This window comes from Passer domesticus, chromosome 4 (genome assembly GCF_036417665.1).
Source record: "Passer domesticus isolate bPasDom1 chromosome 4, bPasDom1.hap1, whole genome shotgun sequence".
Taxonomy (NCBI): domain Eukaryota; kingdom Metazoa; phylum Chordata; class Aves; order Passeriformes; family Passeridae; genus Passer; species Passer domesticus.
This window is the reverse complement of record NC_087477.1, coordinates 72,127,879-72,152,938: the sequence shown is the minus strand read 5'-3', so window position 1 is coordinate 72,152,938 and position 25,060 is coordinate 72,127,879. Positions and strand designations below refer to the sequence as shown.

At 38.0% G+C, this 25,060-nt stretch overlaps 1 protein-coding gene across 10 annotated transcripts in view; it reads left to right on the top strand.

The window, feature by feature from the left end:
* PPP2R2C (protein phosphatase 2 regulatory subunit Bgamma) overlaps window positions 1-25,060 on the top strand; it is a 193,357-nt gene that overhangs the window by 135,545 nt on the left and 32,752 nt on the right. For all 10 annotated transcript variants that reach the window (XM_064418721.1, XM_064418726.1, XM_064418720.1 and 7 more), the window contains 4 exons: window positions 1,807-1,904; window positions 2,506-2,671; window positions 6,842-6,954; window positions 9,214-9,391. In XM_064418721.1, coding sequence (XP_064274791.1) covers window positions 1,807-1,904; window positions 2,506-2,671; window positions 6,842-6,954; window positions 9,214-9,391 — 555 coding nt within the window. The remainder of the gene's footprint in view (window positions 1-1,806; window positions 1,905-2,505; window positions 2,672-6,841; window positions 6,955-9,213; window positions 9,392-25,060) is intronic.

The following is a 25,060-nucleotide window of genomic DNA, read 5'->3' as shown; positions in this document are numbered from 1 at the left end:
AATAGCCAAGAAGTGTTCTTCCGTTGAAAACAGTATGAATGAACTTTACATGCCAGAAAAGTTGATTAGATTTTTAGATTTTAGAAAACAACCCTTTTTGGTTTTGATATCAAACTCAACACGTTGCAAACCCCAGAGCATCATGAAACATAACCAGAGTCTCTGTCCTTTTCCCTCAGGCTTTTGTAGTTATTATCTATGAAATATGCAGTCTGTGGAAGTCCACATAAAAATCAAATGCCATTACCTTTGAGAAGCTTTGGGTTCAGACCAAAAATACTCTAAGTCTTCATGTGCCATTTTTCTCAAAGTCTACACATCCATTTATGGTCCCCTTTCCTCCTTTATATATTGGAGTAGTAGAGGAAAATAATGGAGGAATGGTGGTTTGATTTAGAAGAATGTGATGGTGAAGATTTGTTTAAAATATGAAAAGAAATTTTTCTTTACTGTGATTGGAGCAAAGTTTTCCTTTTTTAGATGGTAAATAGTTTATAATATTTGAGTATAAATCTGGCTTTTGGATGGGTGTGTTGCTGATGAGAGCTACTGGCAACAGACACTTTCTAAACACCAAACTGCTAGTTTATTAAAAGAATAATAGGAACAGATGTTTTCAATTCATAAAATGTATCAAGTAAATGGTGCATCCACTTGTTATTTCAATTCCTTTGAATTTCTGTGAACTCATTTGGGGCTAGGTTCTCAAAAGAGCTTAGCCCACTGTCACTTCATTGTTCTCCCTGTGAACTGATGGATGATGAACGTGTTTGGGAGCTGCAGCTTTTTATGCCTAAAGGGGAGCTCCTAACTACTGAGGCTTCTGAAATCTGGCCCATGTTTCTGATGAGTGAATGCTGATCATTATGGAGGATTCATACATGCAGTCTCTGAGTAATACCCTGCATTTGCCTGTGATTGTATATATGATGGTTTGTTAATTTACTATTGCACTAGGCATTTTAATTCAAATTATGCTAATAGTGTAGGATTAGCTGCAGATTATGATTCTAGCATGTACTGTCATTCAAACAGAAGAACCAGTTCTTTAGCTCCTACAGCCTCTTTCTCCCTCTCATCCTGATGTGTAGTAATTTGTGCTCAAGACTGGCCTCAGGTTTTGAGGAGGTTTCTTGTTTAAGCTGATGAGATTGCTTAGGGAAGGCAGTTGTTGAAAACCAGGAAAAGAGAGACTGAGATTCTTTTTGTCTTCCGATGACACATTTTTATGGTGCTGAAAAGATTTTTTGAAAACAGGGATTAGAATGGTCTCTTGCCAGCACTGCGCTGTGAACAGTTCTGGTTTTGCCTTCATTCCTCAGTGGTGGGACAGGCTGCACATACTTTGCTTTTGCATTTTGACTCCAAGACATATTTGAGAAAACAATTGGTTGGGGGTTATGTTAAAATCACCAGAAAGCTCGTAGAATAAATAATACATGCAAGAGAACTGATGTTGCATTGGTCCTTGCTAGAGCGTATAGCAGGAGGCCAATTTTGTTCTTTGCCAGTACTGAAAAAAAGCTCTTATAGCCACCCAAGATGGCTCTTCTTGAAGCACAACCTCTCCTGAGAGCTTCTCCTCCCCCAAACTGCAGATGTGCTGGAAACACAAATTTGCCTCTTTAGTGTTTGCACTTGTTTCATTAGATTGTAATGGCATGCAGCCTGTTTGCATTAGTGAATTCATCTGTATTCCTTCAGATCCCTCATTTGTTGCATTTTTTGTGGAGTGCCTGATATTTCTAGTGACTTTGTGTTGTGGCAGCAGTCTAAAATCAGCCTTTTTTCTCTTTCTTCCTCCAGCTGATATTATTTCTACAGTTGAGTTCAACCACACTGGAGAACTGCTGGCTACTGGTGACAAGGGGGGCCGAGTTGTTATATTCCAAAGGGAACCTGAGGTATGTGGGTTACCAGTGTCATCCTCAATAGCCTGATAAAACCTGGCTTAATTTTTAACACTTTATTTGAATTGAATTAACAAACTTGTTTATAACCTCATGATTCAGTAAAACAGAGTGTCACCTGTTCAGAGAGGAAATGAAATAGGGTAAGGATTTTTTAACTCCTAAGTTTGCTGCCCCAAACAAAAATACTTCAAAGCTCCAAAATTCTGATATAAGAAAAAATAAGGTTATTTTTGTTTAACTTCTTTCTTGTTTTAATAGATTTTTCCTGATGATGGAACCCTATTCTGTTTAAAACAATACCTTCACTTACCTTTTTGTTCCACTTGTAAATTCTGTTAATCTGCAGTATCTTGTGTAGAAGTCTTTCCTGAATAGCTGACATTTCTTCAAAAATTGTAATACTAAGTGTTTTAATACTCACAGGAAATTTTGTTCTTGCTGAAACACATCTGTCAATATCATGCTTTAAATGAGAAATTAAATTAAATTTCCAATATCTTTTATATTTGTAAGGTTGTTTATACACCTTTCCTCAGAGATGAAGATGTATTGCTGCCATAAACAACGTTTCTGTTGTTCTTATTCTCCATAGAGTAAAAATGAGCCTTACAATCAGGGGGAGTACAATGTTTACAGCACTTTCCAGAGCCATGAACCTGAATTTGATTATTTGAAGAGTTTGGAGATAGAAGAAAAAATAAACAAGATCAAGTGGTTGCCACAGCAAAATGCAGCTCACTCACTCCTATCAACAAATGGTGAGATTTGAGAGTATGCAGGACATAGCAGTATTTGCAGTATTTGCTCTGTGTGTTTTAGTGCTGACGTATATATTTGCTCATTTTAATCTACTGTTTTAGTAATTTCCTCTTTCAGAGTTTACCAAGACTGTCATACTGCCTCTGATATCTGTTGTTTGTATATTTTATTCATAGAATCATGAGTTTTTTCCATTTCATTATTCATAGAGATTTAAAGAGCTATCCAGTTTTCTTTTAATATGCAGTGCTGTCCTGAAATAGATCATGTGACAAAGGCACCACCTTACTCAGCAGCTTGTGTTTCATGGGAAATTTAGAATTTTTTCTGCTGTATTTGTCATAACTTCTATTATTTGTAGATGTGTAGATGAAGGTAGGTGAGAGAGATTATTTTTCTTTTCATTCATAATCATCAGAATAGTTAATTGAAGTTTTAAACAGGTACACAAATCTTGGGAAGACAGAAGGAATAATACTAGGCTATTGATACTGACTCATATTTCTGACATGCCTAAAGCCTATTGATGAAAGAAGGCAGTATTATTAGCAAGAGGGGATATTCAGATATGAAATAAGTGGAAAAATCTGAATGTAACCTAACATGAATAGGTGTCATTTAGGAAGCATTTAGACACCCACAAACTTTATTATTGCAGATGATGCATGACACAAAATACCACAAAAATTGTTTTAAATTTTAGATCTAATGATAATCAGAAAATAAATTTTTTTGTTCTAGAAGTTTGTGTGTTATTGGGGGTTGCTGATAAAAAAATAGGGTAATCTCATCCTTGGGAACTGACACAATATAAAGTGATTGCTTTGCATTAAAATACATAGCATTAAATAACATTTGCATTAATTCAACGTAGATGATACTTTTTTTAGTATTTTGTAGTTTGTTTTACCTAAAGTTGCCTCTAACTTTTTGGGGTCACTGTTACTCATTTGAAATTAAACATACCTGTTACAGAGAGGTGATTTATGCTAATTTAATGATTAGTCCCCTTATGAAGTTTATTTCTACTATTCTCCCTTGGTCAAAATATCCCTCACCCCTTCAGATAACTAAGAACAGCTTCTTCTGGGTGTGTGATACAAAAGCAGATTATTGAAAGTGAACCTCTCCCTTTAAATTTGAAAGTTTTTTTTTTAGAAACACAGAGAAATACAGCTGAATCCTCAGATTTTCAGCTTTTGCAGTTATGGATAATAGATTTCTACATGAGTTTTCTGGTTTGTACTGTCATGAGAAGGGAGAAAGGGAGAAATAATCAGTCCTAGTGCTGCTGTGGTTAATCCAGTTTCCACCAACAGTGGACAAGCCTAGGACTTGGAAAAATACTTTGGCCTCTGCTTCTCGTCTTTAGTTTTGGAGCATCTCAGCAGACCCCTTCATGGTGAGGAGAACAGAAATGGTTCCACTGGCACAAGCCTTGGATTTTGGCTTTGGATTGCAAAACATTTGCATGTGCCAAGGAAGATTCCTAGCTTCCTGGCACAGCAGGGTTGAAGTCTCAAGATTCACCTCCTGGCATATTCTTAAAGATGGTTTTAGCTTCAGGGTACAGACGGCCCACGTTGAATTATTCACTGTCTCACAGATTAGCTGGGAGAAGCCTTTGACAATATCTATCAATTCCATGCCTATAAAAAGGGATAATAATATGTTTCCTAACTTGAAGGCACTACCTGTCACACATGCTCATATTGGGCAGATGCTAGAAATATCTTGAGTACTGTTTTTTGTTTACTAAATTCCGAGCCTGCTATTTTAATGCAATTTTTGATAGTTTGCTCTCTGGCAATTTAGGATATAATGCAGTTTTTTTGCAGAAAAATGAGAACTGTGAAACAGCATCCTTTCCACGTGCTCAGGTGGACAGTGCCCACTGAATGTGCTGGAGGAGCATCCTGCTGTTCAGGAGCAGGAGGGGAGAGTCAGACTAAATCTAACCCTCAGTACATGAGACTTGGCAGGTCTGCACCTGCCCAGATTTGTTTCTTTCATTCTAAGGAGGACTTGTGTCTGAAGTTGTTTCTGCACAGGTCATCTCTCTCAGAGTCAATCTTGGTTCCTTTCCAGTTCATGTTATCAGCTAAGCTTTGATTGTGGCATCTTAATTAATGGAGACAGAAGGAAATCACTAAGGCTTTCAAATCCCCCTGTGGATTTACAGTGCTTGCAGTTAGCAAATTTGTAGTTTTCACTGTAAAATGAACTGATTTTGTAGTATAATAATAACAACTTAGTATGATTCATTGGTATCTTCTGTACCAGAATATATTTGGGCCACTTTGAGTGTGAGCTACATAAGGTAGATCAGAATTTATACAGATTATTTAATCTGAGGATTTCAGGCTGCTTACCAGACATTAATTAATTTTAACTTCACAACACCCTTGAGACTGAATGCTTAACCTCACAGAGATATATCTGTTTTTTTTATATTTTGCAAAATATAATCATACTTAAAACTTATGAAGTTTAAAGTCCAGAAGTAGATAAAGGAGAAGAAATCCAATACATGATAACCTTACCTGCTTATAAAACAGTTTTCACTCAGGAAAGAGGTAGATTTATTAATAGCAGTCAAATCTAACAATGGAAAATTGTTTTTGTTTTTTCTTATAATTCATTTTACAATTGCTGTATTTATAATTTTTACTAGATCTGCAGGAATGCACTATTTACATGTAATAAAATATCCAAGCATGTGATATGACCTATGTATATTTTTAGTAATGAATTAACATGATGTACAATACAAATGAAATTTATTGAATATTTAAAAGGAGTTTTTTAGTTGCAGTTTGAACTAACCTCTTGTTCTGTAGATTGACGGTAATTGTATTGTGATTTTTTTTTTGCTTCATATTAGCATATCAATATCATTAAGAGATCCATAATAGCAAAAATGAGAGTGAAGGAATTGATTTTGAAACAAAGAAAGTTCAAAGTTAAAAGTTGCTACAGAAATGTAAATCAATTCATGTTTTTAGTATATCCTGTCTTTAAAGTGGTTTGTACTAGCATTTGAAAGTAGTGTTTGGATCAGCCACACTGGGGAAATTATTATGCTCTGCTATGTACTTGGGGAAAGAAAGGTAAAGGAAGAAAGTGGGATGAAATCAGAAATAATGCAGGAACTGAGGTTAATAAATCTGTGCTGGCAGCTGAAGGGCAGAAGCTTTGGAAAGAGTTTGGCTGCTGCACAAGCAGATGAGTTAAACAATCTCAGGGACAGATTTTTTGCAGAAGAGTTGGCATTGATATTTTCAGTCTAGGAAGCGTTAGGGTTGGCAGGTTAGGAGCACAACCACAGTGGGAGTGGACAATCAGCATTAGGAAATCTGGAGCTTTAGCTTGTACAAAAAAACCCAAAGACAAATGCAATTTGAAGTGTTTAAAATATGTTTGTTGGTTTCAGAGGCTCTTTGCTGAGACATCATTTCTCTCTCATCATGGGTTTCACCCATCATGAGAAAGGAAGTGTCTAGATTTTATTCCGTTAGGATTAATACATTTTTCTCTTTACTTCTCTCTCTTGCCATCACAACACATTTCCCTTAGTTTGGTTTCCTCAGTCTTTTTCTCAGCTGCTTTCCATTAGGAGGGAGAAATGCCTCATTTTTTACACAGCCTTTCATTTGCAGGAGCTCCTGAAGTTACACCAATGCACCACTGCCCATTCCCACAGTGGGCCAGGAAGAGGGCATTGGTCTGGCTGTGTACTCCATGCTGTTCTTGTGCTGTTTATAAGTAACCTAGCAAACTGGCATTAGTGCCAAACTGGTTTTAGTATTGACATTTTTTCCTTGCCAGGTCAAATTGATAAACTGAGCAGTGAGCATTGAGTAGTTTGGGCTTGTTCCACCTGCAAACTGCCAGGTTGGATTAATGAGCAGCATGTGTTCTACATGCTCCACACAGCCTGTCAGCTGCCAGGAACACCTGACTGGGTGTGAAGATCTGGGATGTGCTTTATGAGTACTTTGTCTGTGGGCAACATTTTCTGGATGTGCAGAATGAACTGACCCAGACTATTTCAGCACTGGACTTGTCTAAACCAAGGTGTAAAATCTTCTTTAAGGAATATATTGTGAAAGGTGAATAACTGCACTCAGAATTCCTATGCTGACATTTGCTTGTCTTTTCTTTTAAAGATAAAACAATCAAATTGTGGAAAATTACTGAAAGAGATAAGAGACCGGAGGGGTACAACTTAAAAGATGAAGAAGGAAAGCTTAAAGATCTTTCTACAGTAACATCACTGCAGGTAAGCTTCTGTACATGTCCAAAATTCATTTGTTTCTGTATGAAAAAAGTAGTGCTAAGTCCATAAAAGATTTAATAAGTACCTAATGCTAAATATTTATATGATAATTCTAACTGAAGTTTCAGCTGACTGCTAACTGTATTGAATCTGGCACATATTTGCAAGACACAAATGCTTTAAGATATACTGACCAAAATAAGTATTTTTGAGAGTTCATGTTGGTTTTATTTTTCCTGGTAAAATTCTCTTACTGTGATTTAATGTGCTTTCATAAAAGGTTCTTTAACCTCTTGTGCTGGAAGCATTTTATTTGTAATTTATTTTAAACAGGGTTCTTGCCACATTCAGAGCAACTGAGTTAAAGACAGTACACCAAATTTCAGTTTCATCTTTTATTTTGGTTTTATAAAAAATATTTTAAGAGTGGGATTTGCAGTAGTCTGTGATCTGGTAAACCTGAGAATCTGCATTGCTGAAAAGGTGCAATCATAGAACTCATATAAGCATGTGTGATCATAGAATAATTTAGTTTGGAAAAGACTGTTGAGATCAAGTCCAACCATGAACCCATCACTGCTATTCTCAATAAACCATGTCCCCAGGTGCCACTTCTACACATCTTTTAAATACCTCCAGCTATGCTGACTCAACCACTTCCCTGGGCAGCCCCTTCGAGCGCTTGACAAAAATTTCAGTGAGCAAACCTTTCCTAATATCCAATTATAACATAATAACCAATATAATCCAATTATAATATAATAACCTTCCCAGTGCAACTTAAAGCCATTTACTTTTCTCCTGTCACTTGTTTCTTGGAGAGGAGACCCATCAGCCACATGTTAATGTAGATTTTTGCTCTCAGACTTTTTTTCGCTGAATTCACTCAGGTGTTTTGGCAAAGGAAGTGGCTAAAGGTTAGAGCTGGAAGGCTATGTTGTGTAAACACTAGTATGTCTTTATTATTGAAAACAAAACAACCAAACAAGTCTGCTGGGGGAAAAAAGCTTCCAAAATTTAAATATGACTACATTAATGGAATATTTATCTATTCTGAATGATTGTGCAAACAAAAGTATTCCAGATTGCTTGTAGTCTGAGAATTTTCTGTGAACTCAGCATCCTCTTGAGAGGAAGAGGAGGGGCAGGCCCTGATCTCTTCTCTGGGCTGACAGTGACAGGACCCCAGGGAATTGCCTGAAGTTGCCTGAAGGAGAGGTTTAGGTTGGATATTAGAAAAAGGTTCTTCACCCAGAGGGTGGTTGGGCACTGGAACAGCTCCCCAGGAAAATGATCACAGCACCAAGCCTGGCAGAGTTCGAGAAACATTTGGGCTCTGCTCTCAGGCACATGGTGTGGTTCTTGGGGATGGTGCTGTTCAGGGAGTTGAACTCTATGATCTTTGTGGGTCCCTTCCAACTTGACATATTCTGTGATTCTGTAATGCAAAAGTTGAGTTTTGTTTTGTTCCTTGAATAGAAAGTGAAACTCAAATATTTCAAACTCAAACTCTGTTTTCCTGTTTTAGACTACCTTGTGGGTTGATGTGTGATAGATTGTTTCTGATGCATGTTCAACAACATGGAATAGTCCCAGTCATGGACCACAGCTTTACAGTGTTTAATGCTTTATTGATAGGGAAAAAATTGAGTGTCTACTTATTGAAGCATGACTTTGAAGTGACACACAGGGAGGTAACTAGGGCACATTGACAAGTGATTATCTGTGATATTGGCTTTTCGGGGTACATGTGTATGTACAGTATGTCATGTCGGCTTTGTTTTGCAAGCCTTTATTTATTATGTTTCTCTGAGATTACAGATTTTCACCATATGAGTTTTTTGAAAGAGAAACAGGTAGCAAAACAAATAGAGTTAAGTGATTCATAACTAAGGGCAAACCCTTTAGCAAAAGCAAAATATGAGTGCTTCACTGCTTGCCAGAGCCTTCTGCAGATGTGGGCCAGTAGCTCATGCAGTGGGACTGACCTGTTCTGTGGCAGCTGACAGTCCCTCCCTTCCCGCAGTCCAGGCTTCCCATCACTCTGCCTGCCTCTCTGGTCTCTTCTTTCTTGCTTAGCAAGGAAGGCCTTGCCCAGCAGTTAATCCATGGGGAAGTTCAGCTTGTGTACACTGTCAAGAAGGTTTATAATATCATAGTCTTTGAATGCTTTCTCTCTGCTGGAATTCTCATCATCCTAGCAATACAGAATTTCAAATCTTACTCTCTCTCTGGTTTGTGTTTTGGTTTTTTTTTTTGTAGGTGCCTGTATTGAAACCCATGGATTTGATGGTGGAAGTCACTCCCAGGAGAATCTTTGCTAATGGTCACACCTATCATGTCAACTCAATATCCGTCAACAGTGACTGTGAGACGTACATGTCAGCGGATGATCTCAGGATTAACCTCTGGCATTTGGCTATCACAGATAGGAGCTTCAGTATCCTTTATTGTGATTCCTTGCTCAGTGTTCGTGTTACTAGTGGGTTTAACAGGACTATTTTAAAATATTTTTCTGCAGGTTTTAAAATATACCTTTACTTACCAGAATCCCTGCAGCATTTGTAACAGAAAATGCTGGGATATTGTAAGAGACAGCTAAGAGATTGAAAAAGTCAGGGAATTTTATATTAAAAAAATGGTGTTGGTTAAAGACATTTAAATAGGAAACAGATGCCAGCTGAATGGTAACTATCCACCTGACTAGAATACTCTGTACTGTCATATCCTGAAGACATTTCATGCTGAGCTACTGCACCTTGTTTTGCTGCAAGGTCAGTCCTTACCCTGCCCCTGCCCCCCATTCTCCATCATCCTGCTTTCCACAGCCCTAATGCCCAAGGTGCACAGTTTGGGGGTGAGGCTCAGCTGCTTTGTGTGAGTTGTATCTGTGATTAATGCAGGCATTGATGTTTTGAGTGCTGGTGTTATCCTGAAAGCTCCATTGTGGAATCATTCTGGCCATCTGTGAGGCTGCCCCTTGCACTACAACAGGGTGTCTTGGAGGGGGAGCAAAAGAGGATGTAACCAAGAAAAGTGATTCTCTGTGTTTTGCAGAACATAAATAGGCTGGTAAGAAGAGAAATAGGTTATGGGGCCAGGTCAGAATGTTGTATTCCTTTGGTGATTTCTTTTTGAGTGTATCAAAAGGAGCTAGAAGAATATGTCTCTGTGGGTTTATATGAGGGGCTATTAGATGTCAAAGTGAAGTTGTCCTTTGGGGTAGATTTCCTCAGAGAAGGCACCAGTGTGATGGGGTGTTCTCCCTGGGTCTGGTGATTGTATTTCTTCCTTTGTGGGCCAGGTCATCTTTGAAATTCAACCCATCCTTTGCTAATGTCACAGGAAACCATGATCTTTAAATCAAACAACACTTAATGTCCTTAAAGAATCACCTTTTCAGAGTCAAGTGACAGGTGTCCTTACCCTGGGGATTGTATATCTGAATATCAATCTCCGCAATTTGTTTCCAAACTCATACTGTTTTTCTGTCCTTCACCTGTGTAGATTAAGCAAGCTTAATAGGTTCCCTCTTTAATATGACTGTTTATTTAGGAACAATTTATATGTGGTACTTCTTCCTTTTTTTTTTTTTGCACTTGAGTGAAAGAAGCCCAGCTTTGTCTGCCTTAATATCCAAGAATCCATACTTTCATTCTTTAGTAAGACAGATCATATTTATTTGCCAGCACAGCTATTTGGAGCAGCAGTGTGGCTCTGACAGTGTCCTCCTCACAGCAGATTCACCCTCCAGACTTCTCTTTGTCCTGGACACTTTTGCACGTGACTCTGCTGTGTGTTCTCCTCTTCTGTGAGTCCTCCTCTTGTAAGGCAGAGCAGTGGCTCAGGCCAAGCACAGAAATGGCTTGTGTATTATACACACTCTGTATGCCTGTGTGTGATCACCAGATCACATTGCAGAATGTTTGTGCAAGATAAAGCTTTGCCTTTGGCAATTCCTTTTATTGTATTAAAGCTATTTAATAATCTATGGATTGCCAAGACAAATGTTCCTGAAAAGTTTAAAAAACCAAGTAAATAGTTGTTATTATAGTTCATGGAGATAACATGAATTATTAGTGTAATTTGCCACACTAAGAGCTTACTGACAGAAATATCAGCAGTAAATGAATAGCTGTGTGGACTTTGTTTCAAGCATTAGCTCACTCCTGTGGCTGAGTATGTACTGATACAATGTCTTTGAAGGTTTCTGATTGATTCATGGATTTAGCTCTTAAAACATGATAAAGTTTATAGTGACACACTCATTTTCTGAGTATTTTCTAAGAATGATCATGAGAGGGAAATTAAGAGTGTGTTTTTGAGTTTTAGGATAGGAAACTCTTCCTGTGTCTGAGACAGTGGCTTTAGGATACTTGGATTTCTGTCTTGGATTGGGATACAGATATTGCTGCTTCTTTTGCACTTGAATGAAAATCTGTGAGGACTGTGATGAGAGATTTCAAGCAGTGACAGGAGATACAAGGTAATGGGATAATTAATTCTAGGGGCAAAATGTTCCTGCTAAGGTGCCCATGGTGGCAGCAGGTTGGCTTTTGTGTCTGGATACCTGCATGTATTCAGGAGAGCAGGCTGATTTAAAGAGGCTGTACCCACTGCTGTTTCAGACAATATAAGCTGTACTGTCTGTACTCAGTTGTCAAAACCAGGTCATCAGGCAGATTACTTTTACCTAATTTTTTGATAAATGGAAATTTTGACATGGACATTCCAAGAGAAGGTGAGATAATTACAGAATATTGCTCATATTGGGGAATTAACTGGGAGGCCACAACTGAAAGAAGGGGATGAGTAAGTTAAACTTGCATCAGTCTCCTGACAGGGATCTTTTTGTCCATACAGAGCCTGTACATCTTGTAAAATTTAAAGGATGTGTTTTTCCATGGATAACAATATCTGTCCCTGAAACTGCATTTTTGTCCTACGGGAAAACAACTTACATAAAAATCTCCTGGAAGTGGATGAGTTTCTAGTAAAATCAGTGGGAGTGCCAGTTACAATTAAGACTAGACATATTAAGGTGAAAAAATTCTGCCAAGCAAACAATTTAAATTATAAATGAATGTTGCTGGGCTTGGTGCCTTCTGTAACACATTTACAGGGATAGGCAGGAGGAGGCTGAGGCTGTTTTTAAAATGCTTGTTTCACATCTTTTTACTGAATGCAAATAGGAAATGAAGCGTCTTGCTGTTTTACATTCAAAGCTTGATTCCTTGAAATGCATGTTTAAAACAATAAATAGAAAACATTTTGGTGTGAAGTGGATTTTGTTAATAAGGGATCTGGCAGGGATGAGTATTTGTCTTTCAATTTTCCCTCAGAGGCAGCCCTGCTATATATAATGACCTACAGTCTGTTTACCCAAGAGGCTGATTGTGACAATGACACAAACAACAAATACAGTGGTAGAGTTTCTGGACATTCACTTGATGTCTGAACATCTTTACAAACTGCATGAGAAATGTTGGAGAAAGACTAAATCAGCAGCAGTATGTTTGGGTATTTTACAAGTAAAATACTTTGCCCTGCAGAATTTAATTTGAGAACAGTTTGGTTATAATCATAGTTTTAACAGCTTTAGAAATCACTGATAATTTTTCATTTCTTTGAAAATACAGAACAATGGAGATCTTAAAGTAAATCTCTTTCTGTAGTGTTTGGGAAAACATTTTAAATCAGCTTTGCAGAATTTGACCAGAATATTTACCTTAGGAAGAGCTTAGGCTGGTAAATTACAACTGGTGCTTTTCTGGTTTGCTTTTGTATTAGTGTAAGCACTAGCTGGGGTGAAAAGCAGACAAGTGAGTTTATGCTATGCCTATGTAAATTTAATGAGGAGTATGAAAGACTTCTGTACATTGCTTCCCACTTGCAAATGGATCTGCTCTGTATTGTTTGGGCAGGAGGAGGCAAGGGAGAGGAGGAGGTGAGAGAAAAGGAAGGGGGAAGGTTAGCTTGGTAAATAATTGCACATACTAGGATTTTCTTCAGTAAAAGGTTTAATGTGTTTGGTTGTGTTGGGGAGAGCGAGAGTCAGTGACCTTAATTAGGAATGATATTCTGCACTGGAAAAGAAGCAAGGTAAGGGTTGCTGTATTTGTTAATGTTTGGTCTGAAATGGTTTAGCAGTGTTGCTCATAGCTTAAGTCTTTAGATAGTCATCTTGGGTGAAATGAATGAGAAAAAAGGATTGCCAGGGAGCATACTGATAAGGCTTACTTGCCATTAGCAGCAATCTTTGGGCTATCTAGCTGCACTAAATATTCTTTATGAGAATGTATTTGAATTGCTCACAGAACTATGTAGCTCATAGCACTTGAACTCCCTTCATTTCCTGGTAGCACACTATTTCACTCTAGAGGCTGTCATGGCATTGCTATGGAAACAACATTGCTGTTTGCAGCATGTGCTCATCTTGAGACCCATCTTGACTAAAATACTCATTTCTCAGTCAGATCAATATAGTCCAGGCTTATCCTGTTTTAATAAAAGATTCCTTCTTCTCTGTCCCAAAAGGGTTAAGCTAATTAGCAAATCACCATAGGGCCTTCTTGCAGTCTAATATATTCTGGTATTTGAGGCATATCTTGGATAGTCAGTTTGTTAGGCACCATATCTTGGGAAAATAAATTTACTTAAGAAGTAAACAACAGGAAAAAAATAGAAAACCCTGAAATAACGTGGTACATTGATGGAGACCAAGTTTGTGGCAGCCTACTGTGCATCTGAATGTAATGCATATACAGGGCAAATACAGAGCTCTGGGAGCAGCCTAGGATGGGGGAAATAGCCAGCCTTACAAAATCCCTGTCCCTGTCTCAGTGCTCAGTATGTGAAAGCTAAACTGAAGCAGATCTGCAGTACTGTCTTGTTATTTGTGGAGGATTTTTATACCCTTGAGTGAGATAAGGCTGTTTGTATAAAAATGCCTGAGCCAGGATGACTGTGCACAAGCTGTGTGCACAAGGATGCCTTTTCTGTGCCCTCAAAAGTGTGTCTGTACTGTGTGAGAAACTGCTGCCACCCCCACCCACTGCACTGACTTCCTACAGAACACACCTTCTGTTTGGGACATGGCAGATCTTACTTCTCTTTTGAGAGCTCTGTCTGAGCCACGTTAGCACCTCCCATTCTGTCAAGAAGAGTGTGTCAATCTCTATCAGGTATTTAAAAGGTGAATGTTATACAGTGGAGTCATATTCCAGCTGAGTTGCTACTAGCAACGTTTGAGTAGCTTTTCCTCAAATTTCTGTTCTTTTGTTCTTTACTTCCTAGAGTCTCTCCCTCATGCACGTGCACCGTCTCTCTCTCTGGTAAAGGAGAATGAAGATGCCTGCAAAGTTAAAATCAGGTCTGTAAGTTAGAGGATTGCAGATGTACACTGATCCCATGGTTTGGAGAGCTCTCTGATTTTAACTCTTGAGAAGTTATTGCTTTGCCTTTCTCATTAAAACACTCCTAAGTGAACAATTGAGGGGAGAAAAAGCTTTTTGAATGAGCTGATTAGATTCTGGGCTAATGGGATTCTCTTGCTAGACTCCACTTTTTTTCAGAGCAGAATACTGTCTAGTAAAAGAGTCTTTTACTAAGAGTTGGCAGTGGCAAACCCAAAGATTTTCATATCTGACTTATAGTCCTTAGGCCTTGTACACCCTTGTCTTTCCCAAGAATTTTCCATTTATGTTACTCTTATCAGAAGCAATGGAAAAGTTTTTAATGAGAAAAATTACCATAGTCTAGGGATATTGATTGTTACCCATTTAGTAACAATGGCAGGTTGTTTATATTTCAGGCTGTTTCAAAGTGATCTGATTCTCAAAGCTCTGCAAAATGGCAGGTTCCATTGACTTTGCCTTTTAACTTTTGGGTTTGAGATCTTTTCAGCTTATTAAAAATAAATTATTTTGAAATTGCCTATGAAACTGCAGATTCCAAATCACCTGGTAATTTGAGGATCATTTACACTGTTGTAGTTCTGTAATAACTTTTGCTAAGATATAATTAATAGATTAGCAGCAGGTGCTAATCTATTAGCACCTGCTGCTAATCTATTAATTATATCTTATATAGGTTTTATTCCTAATGTTTGTTATTTCTGTGTCAGCAAAGGTATGCATGAGGGACAGCAGGTAATAGGTCATATACTGAAGCTTAGGATAGGAGCAAACTCCAACAAAAAGCTCAATAAAGTGCTGCTGATGGGACCACAGCAAAGTGGTGTGGTATAGATATGATGGTGTTAAGGGTACTTAAAGGAATTCTTGAAATAGTGACAAATAGGCCCTTATTTTTTGAAAGATTCTTTTAATTAAGTAAGCAGAAAGTGTAAGCAATTCAGATCATCTCCAGAACCGGACACTGCACTCCAGGTGGAGTCTCACCAGAGTGGAGTAGAGGGCAGAATTCCCTCCTGTGACGTGCTGCCCTCACTGCTTTGGGTGCAGTGCAGAACACAGTTGGTTTCTGGGCTGTGAGTGCATCCAGCCTCTCATCCAGCAGCATCCCCAAGTCCTTCTCACAGGCCTGCTATCAATCCCTTCATCCCCCAGCCTGAGTTGATAGCAGGGCTTGCCCTGACCCAGGTGCAGCACCTTGTACTTGGTACTGTCAAACCTCATGAGATTCTCTTGGGCCCACTTCTTGAGCTTGTCCAGGTCCCTCTGGGTAAGTCCTTGGTGTGTGTTTTTGGCTGCGTGTTAGGAAAAATGCAGCAGGGATTCTTTTATTAAAATCACACAGGAAATTTTTTTTTGTGTCAGTCTAGGGGTGAAATTGGTAAATAGGTAATGGTAATAGGTAAATAGTATGTGTAGTTGTAAGTTGTCATCTTCTCTGAACTGCATAGAATCCCCATAGTAAATGGAGCGTTTCATGAACTCTCAATAGACTAATTTGTAAGAAAAATTCTGTGTCCCCAGTGCAAAGTACCAAGAGAGATCTGCATTTCTAGGATCACTTAAATGACTTTGCCTAGTAGGCACTAATGTAGATACAGCTTCCAAAAAAGGCACTGAATTGTCTTCTGCTTCTGTTGAAGTAAAACTACATCCAGTTCAGATACAGTATTATTTCTGATGTCGTCATCATTATTTAGAATATCTTAATTGAGCACAGCTTTTAAGCTTTTCAGCGTATGAAGAGTTGTGTTTTTATATGTGAGCTTGTGCAAATTGCAGTCTTTATAACTAGCTGTGTAATTCAAATACTAGATAATAATTACAGCAGTAAGACTGTGTGAATGGGCACTATTATCTGCTCCTTGCGAATTATTAGTTTTCAAGAAGTCCAGAGAAGTCTCATCATCTTTTAGTAGATCTCTGAAGGATCTGTAAGTTCAGATTTAGGGAGCTCTGAAAACCATGACTGAATCTGCAGAAGTGGTCTTTCAATACTCAGTTTGGTTTTGCTTCTTGCCAGAGGACACTTAGTGATCCCTGTCAGAAACAATTGCTTTTAACTATTCTGATTACCTTTAATTGACTCCTATCTTAGGAATTTGACTGTCAGGCAGTCAGAGAGAATTGGATGACAGAGCATGACTGATAGCCAAAGGAGCAATATCAGAGCTAGTTAAGCAGTATCTTAGCATTGAATCCCTGAGTCAGATCCTGCTGGCCACACAGCTGAAATGTGTATTGCAGTGAAAGCAAACAGTGCATGGCTGGAGTGTATGATACCAGTGTCATCAGGGCATGGGATGGCATCATGGAAATATTCCCTATCTAGCCATCCTCCAAAATAAATAAATTGAAAGAGTTGAATCTGGCTGTGAAAAACTAATTACAGCTGAGGCCTTTGCATTCTTGGCAATGAGCAGTCTCTTCCTTTTTCCACAGTTGCTTTTAAGAAAGTTAATTTAAGGTGATTTGAGCATAGTTATAGCCTTGGATAATGACTGCACTGTAGATTTATTGTTTAATAGAAATATTAATTTGTTAATCAGAATACATAATTTTCTCTCTTATCACTCCTGTCCATACACTACTTGAGGTATGTGATTATGTTATTCTTTTAATGGATCTCTTTATCTAGCCCTCTGTCTTCTCTAATGCACTTGTCCCCAAGTAGACACCCATACCTGTGATTTCATTTCTGCACAGGTAAGGAAAAACATGGCCTGAGGCATTAGAATAATCTTGCTTTTTCAAAATGTATAGTGAATTCTAAAAAGGAAAAATATAATTGACTAGAGTTGTAGCAAGTGATAGAGAATAGTGTGAAATTCTGAGCCCATAGAAACCATTTCAGGATCCCTTAATAGTGCATTAAATAACACAACTGAGATTTTACTGAATTCATGTGTTTGTAGAGCAGTCTAGGCAATGTGACTCTAGGAGATACTTAAAATTTTACAATAGGTGCAAAGATGTCCTTTCACAGATCTCCATAGAGCCAACTGCTTTCCAATGTAATAGGGACGGTAGCAAAAAGTTACTGTTTTGTATCAGGAATGCTCTTTAAAATATCATTATCTCAACCTTTCTCAAGTTTATTGGTATGGAAGAGAGGAAGGCATATAATAGAGCTGAAATTAATGTTAACATCAACCACCAGATTTCCTTTTCAACCAAAGTAGTTTCAGGTGTTATCCAGAATCTGAGATCCTTGGCAGAGGGGGACTTGGGAACTATGTAAAAGATTATTAAATTACAGATAAAGGGTCATGTCATGGAACTGATCCTCATCTAAGTAGCACTTGTATTTTAGTGTAATGTGGCTGCAGTCAATGAAGTTATTCTTGTGGAAGTGGGTAACAGGATTCAGTCCAAGATTTATTGTCTTAACTTAACTGAATTTTATTTCTTCAGCTGATGAGTTTTAATCAGTGTGTTGTCATTGTAGAAGCTTTTAAATTGCATGCTTCTGTTTCCCTCTGGATTAATTTCTCATTGAAGCTTTTTGAAAATGAGCCATTCTCTGTTGTCACAGGTGCAGTCAGTGTATCCAACTTGAAAAATGTGTATTATGAATTTATTGAAAGTTAGACAAAAAACCCCATTTACACACTTCTAGGTACAATTATATGAAAAGATAACGTATAAATAATTTAATCAGCTCTGCCAGAGGGGAGAATTCTCTTAAATGAGTCTAATTATTCTAATTCCCATGCGAGTTTGGACTTGAAATTAACCTTGCAAAGCACAGTCTTTCTCAGAGTATTCACATAAAAAAAGAAGAAAATATAACTTGTTTTGCTCATTAGCTAGAAAAATCTTTAGCTTGAAGTGTACTCATACAAAGACAGATGTCACAAAAATGCTCACGGGGTTATCTCAAGTATTGTGTCAAGCTTGAAGTCTGTGTGTTCTATGTGAGCTGTCAGAACCTGAGACCCTGGAAGCTTTTCTCACTATTAAAAGTGCTGGGACACTCTCATTAATGCAGACATTACTTTATTTTTTGTTGTAATAATACACATGGGTAAGGACTGCACGTGAAATTGCAATAGTTTGCACCTTTGGAATAGAAATGCTCTGTAAATAAAGGCCATATTAACTTTCACAAAGTCTTAAGAGTAAGTTGGTTCTGACTGTTGTTATGCTGAATGCTGATGAGCATTTTTGAAAATCCTTTCAAGTGAATTAAGCAACCAGATAATAGGTCCTGCTGCAAGATTTTATTCAGGTATCTTATGTAACACAGTATAGCCAATTTAAATATAAATTTTATTAATGTTTTTAAAGTAACTATTTTTCAGAATTATTTGGCTATTTTTGAAGATAGTTTTATTTCACTACTTTCATAGCAAGCATGCAGGGATGGGGAGAGATTTATGCTCTGAAAGACACTTCTAGCTAGCTAAAGTTTGCAAAAATGTTTCATTTGTGACTCAAATTGAAAAATCAGTAAAAATATGGAATTTCTCCAGCCTAGTGTCGTCCAAATACTACTGTATTAGGGTTTTTCTGAAGTGTGTATGAAAGAAGAAGTTGCATATTGGGAAAGAAAAGTCACCACCCAAATGCTCTAAAGAGCCTGTACCCTCCAGCTGAAATTTCTGTGTCTGCATTTATTTAAGAGACAGATCTTCCCCAGCTGCATGGGATTTTAGTAATTACCAAGAAGAAATTTCTTGATAGGAATTCTGTGTAAGCATATAGGTTATTCACTTAAAAAAAAAAAAAAAAAAAAAAAGGCATTTCGTCTCTTATTTCCAAGTTACGTGAGAAAAAATCCTTGGCTATTTTTAAGATGGAATTTGGGGAATTTTATATGTCATATTTCTTTGTACTACCAGGGACTCTATTCAGTAAACTCAGTAGATCCCTCTCAGTTTTCTGTTAAGCATCTAATGTATTTCAGGAAAGGTTTGTGAACGATGACATTATATTGCATTTGTTTATAAATTATCCTTGCCTTATTAATGTTGAATCACTCTTTTCTTGGAGCCTTTGCTAGTGTGTAGTACACGATGCCACTTAACTGTACCACGTAGAACAGCACTGCCTAAGAGAAGCTCAGCTTGGGGACTTAATAGTGCTCTTCCATTAATAATTTATTGGTACCTGAGGCTCTTCTGGTATTTGTGCTCCAAGTGTAACATTAAGCGTGCCACAGTAGTTTCAGACAAATCATAATCAATTAATATGCAAATATATGAACTAAATATGACTTAGTAATCTGTCAGTGACTGACTGCAGGTGAGTATTTATGAAAGCAGGTCTTCCTCTGTTGATTCATCCACTTAACTTTTATTTGAGCTGTGTATACGCAAATAATGATGCCTTTGCTCTTGAAAATTTCAATCTGCATATGGTTGTTGCTAAAGCAGCCATGTGACTGTGCTTACAGTTGAAAATGCAGGTGTTCTGTTCAAAAAAACAGGCCAAAATTCCATTCCTAAATAAATTAAGGTTTTCCAGTGTCTACTTCTAAATTCATTATTCTCTAAGTACATCACTGGTTGCAGTGTGTATGAACAGGCCTATCTGTGATAAAGTTTGGATGTGACCTGCACCATTTAAAATGGTCTCTTTCCTAGCAGTGCTACTCTACAATCCTCTGCTTTCAACACCTGGTCAAATGCTGCAGCTACTCCATAGGCAGTTTCTCTTACATACTAGAGTAATTTTTCTGCAACTTGCATACTGCAAAGTCTGATGTTTATTGAATTTATGGCAATAAAAGCAATTCCCTAAAATTTTACTAAGTATATATAAAAGATGTTGATTCTTTTTCAAGTAATATTTGTATAATGGAGATTATGGGCTTTCTTGCTGCTGTCTCTTTTTGTCCTACCAAGATAATAGCAATGTAAAGTAATTCTGGTGTTGCAAAAATCAGAATGAGATCTCTCAAATTCAGAATGAGTCTTGGGAGAAAGTTACAAAAGACATATGTAATAATGAGAATAATAATAACGTCTCAAAACCAATTCATCAAGAAGAGAACTGAGTGAATACTGCCATGACTGGACAGCTGCAGGTACGGAGGAGAGAGGCCACTAGATCAGAATCCAGTCTTGCTGGCTCTTAAGCTTTGCCAAGCCTTTGCCACTTCCTGCCTCAGTTTCATTTTCTGTAATACATTAGCACTAATACTGACTCTAATTTGCTTTAAACCTAATGAATGGAAAATGTTTCTAATACTGCTTTGAATTTCTTGCTATATATCTCCAGTTCCAAATGAAACTTGAGACAGAAATTCCACAAGTTTCAGCTTTGGCTCAGAAGTTAGATATTTAGGTAACGTTCTTGAACAAGTCTTGTCCCATCATCCTGAGGCTCTCTGGTTTCTATCAGCTGCCAGATAAATCAGTAACATCTTGGTTCCCAAACACATAGAAAGCATCTGAGCATTCGCCTTTGTGATCTTCATGTGTTGTAAATGTTATGGTGTTAGAAGGCAGAAATAGAGAGAAAAACTAGGCATGACTCTGGCTGGAGAGTTGCATACTAGACTGTGAGGAGACAGGGGCCATCCTGTACTGACAGTGGTATGCTGAGAATAAATGTGAGGCCATTGCCCAAGAAGCATCATTCCAGCATGCAGACCTCTTATTACCCACACTGTATAAAAGTACACTGCCAATAATACAGGAGGATGTGCTGAATATATCATCCTGTCTCTGCGTGAGCTAGATCTCAACCTCTTGTTGACATCTAACACAGCCAGATTCTGTATTGTGACTAGTTCTAGCTGAATAGATGGAAAGTTTATTGCTACTGCAGTCTTTTAGCTGTGACCATGACTTTCCTTCTTCTACTAACAGCTCTTTCTCATCTAGCTTTGCCTATAATCCTTGACTTAAGAAACCTCAGAAGTCCACAGAACTGTGTTAACATTACTTAATCTCTTCTTTGTATGCTCTTTGTACGTGTTCTTTGTATTGTGAGCAGTCCCTTTACTTTGTGTTTGCACAGCACCTGACATAATTGGCTGTGGTTTGGCCTTCCACATAGAGCTAACAAGCCCCAAAGTGGTTTTTACTCTTTCTGTATCTCATAATCCTGATATGAGGAAAACTACAAAAGCCTTTGTACTTTTGTAATGGCACTGGCAGAAAGCCTTTGATAAAGACATTTCTTTCCAATCAAAACCAAGTAATTTAAATTGGCAGTTTCAGCAAATCACTGCCCATGTTAGACTGTTGCCAAAGTTCCCAACTCCAGTATGATGTCTGAAGAATCACTGTTATAAATACCATGGAGTTAAAAATAGAATTGGGCAGACATTGTACAACTTAGTATGGATCAATATCTTGCATTAACAGGTATTAAGTTCAAGGCATCTGGGAGGAGCACACACTTCTGCAGTTCATGCTTTTGTGGTCCAGAACAATCAAATGATACAGAAAAAGTAATTGCAACTCTCTGGGCTTCTAATAAAACCCATATAGTACATGCTTTTAGTGAAGCACTGGGCAAATGCCATGCGATGGAAAACATTGACACTGTGGCTATTAGGAGTACTTGGAATATAAATGCTCTCTTTGCCTAAGGTAAAACACAGAATTTGAAGAAAAGGTCACATCTATTAACCTATTGACAGTTCATTTCAGGACCCCTTGACTCTTGGACAACAGGCCTGAAATACAGAGCTTGAGAAGCTGGACCCTATCCAATGCTGTCCATACTGCCAGGTGATGCCTATTGTAGAATTGTCATTCAACAGTGAAACCATACAGTGTATCTATAAGAAATGGGAAGAAAGGAGTGAGTTGGTGGTTATTTTCAAAGTTAGGGCTTGCTTCTTTCGTTGATAATAAGATTGATGTAGTCATATCATGATGTTGTCAAGCACACTGAGGCCTAATGTACCCAGCCTGGAAGAAAACTGGAGCCATTTGGAATTTGTTTTCTCAACTGGCACATGGTGTAGGAATGCTATAATTGTCATGTAGGAAGTGTAAAACTGGTAGAGCTTGATTTGTAGGCATCACAGTTCCCTCCTTGTAATGAAAATAGCATGCTCTAAATGACTAGCAGGGGAAACCACTCCGAGAAATGCGTATATTAAAAGTGTAGAGCCTCAGCAGGACCACAGTAATCAATTACTCTAAACTCAAGCCCTGGCAGCTACCATGAATTGCTATTGATTTCAGCTGCTAGTCAGTGAATCTTTCTTGGGCTAGGCTGAAATGTAGGTGTGAGATGCAGACAAAATTAGTAACCTGAACAAACCTCAGTGGAAAACACAGGGAACTGCCAGGTTTGGTAAGATATGTTATGCTGAAGGTTATTTTTTGAAAGTGCTTAAATTTGCAAAAAACCCAAGTCCCACGCAGGGATAAAAATGAAGTGTCATATCAGCATATATTGAAATAAGAAAGATGAGAGTTTTGTTTTTCTTGTGAAGTTATTCTGGAAAATTTTGTCTGGCTTTCTAAAGAAAGCCTCTCCTCCTTCATTGCAGTTGAATAAAGGGGAGGAGGGGAGCACGTAATTTTTTTTTCTCAAGTCTTCTTCTGACCAAAGAAACTATTTCTTTCTTGCAGTTAACCCAAAAGTCATTTAAAAATTATTCCAAAATAGTGATAGAAGATTCAATCCTTTATATGCCATAGGTTGTGAGCTACAAATTTGTTCTCTACAAAATTCAGTTTCTTGTAGAATTCCTTGATGGTTTCAAGAAGACGAAGCAGCTATTTCTTTATGCATACTGTTCACTTCAAAGGGAATTTAATCTGTTTTGAGGAGGCTGCTATGTTTCCATTATCTTACAAGGAAACTTATTCTGGGACCTTTTTTGCTCAGTGGGAACTCTGTGTATTTTCCACATTCTCATTATACATGTTTTGGCATGAGCATAAAGCAGGCATGCTCATTTATATTCTGGCTGATCAAGAGGAGAAGTCTGATTAATATGAATTTTGGATCAAGGTGAGGGTCATCTTTGTAACCTACAATAAAAGAAACTTTCTGGAGGGACTTCTCCCAGAGGGGAATATTTCTGTTAGATCAGTGGCCCAGAGGCAATGGAACAAATTTCCTTCCTCCTGTTATCCTCATTTTGCTATCAGCTGCACAGCAGCAGCACACAATACTGGATTAGAACTAAACATACCATACAACTGAATTGTGTACGCAGATCACATTCCTCACACTGCATATCATTGCAGGTTGTTAATCATGCCTTTCCTTATGCTCTTTCCTTTTTCCTCTCGGAGTTTTTCTTCTCTCCCCCTCCCCCTCCCTCAGATCTTTCCCTGAAGCCTCCTTGCAGCCAGGCCCTGCCCTGCTCACTCTCCTTTGTTATACTTCTCTTCTTGAATACTTGGGGAAGGCAACTCAGCCAAAGTTAAGGCTACATTGCCTTAGAGTAGCTTTGTTGCCTTTCTCAATATTGCCTTTCCTGGTCTTGTAGCTCTACTAGCCCAACTGTGGGAACATCATCTCTCACCATTGTAGTTGCTGAGTGTATTCAGCCTTTTGTTTCCATTTGTTTATTTTATTTCCATTTATACAACCTTTTATTTCCATTTTGCTGTGGAGAGCATCTGTAAAGTCTGCTGGCCTCTTCCTAACTTTATTGTGTTCCATTGAGCTAAGCAGTGGAGGACAGGTCTGATGTGTAAGATAGCAAATAGTTAAGGGGGAAGAATCTGTTCTCTTTTTTGCAAGCAAGAAGATATTTTACATTTCTTCTTTGAAAGTTAATGAATTAAAGACTGCCAATGTGTTCTAGCCCATCAGTGGCAAGGTGCAAGTTCAACCTTCCCTTAGTGCAAGTATCTACCAGGGATCAAAATGCCTTGTTCTTGTCAACCGTGTGTGGGAGTCAGAGCAACATGAACATCTTTTTCATTTTCTTAGGGGAAATTTCTACCCTGTTAAGGCACAGAAACACTGACTTTTTTAAGACAACAGAATTATATCTTAAGCACACTGCCAGTGGTGAACTGAACTCTCTGTTCCTTCTGTCTTAGATGTCTTTGGTCCTAGGTGTTTTTTGCATACTCTGAAAATGAAGCAGATCACATGTGGTACAACAAGAGTCAGATGTGACTGGGAGTTCAGAGGTGAGTGCAGTGGGGAGAAGGACAGTGCCTCACTCCAGAGCCCTCCACAAGATCTGGTTGCAGGGGAAGGCAGTAGTGTGGGAGACAACTACAGATTTACAGATTCCTGCTCTTACCATAGTTTTCTCTTTAGCAGTGGTATTTTCATTTAATCAGTTTCTGCCAGATTCCCTCTGTTTCATGCTTTTCAAGTTCACCAAAGGCCCTGTTTCTGAAGCACATTGTCTGGTCCAGTTTTTTTTTAAATTTTATTATTTTTTCCTGCCAAGCAGTGCTGTGCTTAAAAGGAAGACAAGACACAAAGGGAAGATAGAAAATAGAAATGAGAAATGTCTCATGGGAGATGCTTGCCCTTACCATTTCACGCTAGTTTAAATACAGTTCCCACACATCACATGTCAAGCTGTACTTGATTGTTTTCAAATAGATGGCAAAAATCATGAGAGGAGGAAAATGTTCTTTTGTGTAACATATTCTTCTTTTGATATATTGGGTTCTGTAGCTGTCAAAACAAAGGCTGTTTTTCCATCTATTATTACAAATGCATTTGGGGTAAATCTCATCTGCAACTCTCTCGTCCCTTGGTTGTTTACTTCAATACATTGTTACTGTTTTAATTTTTCTAAA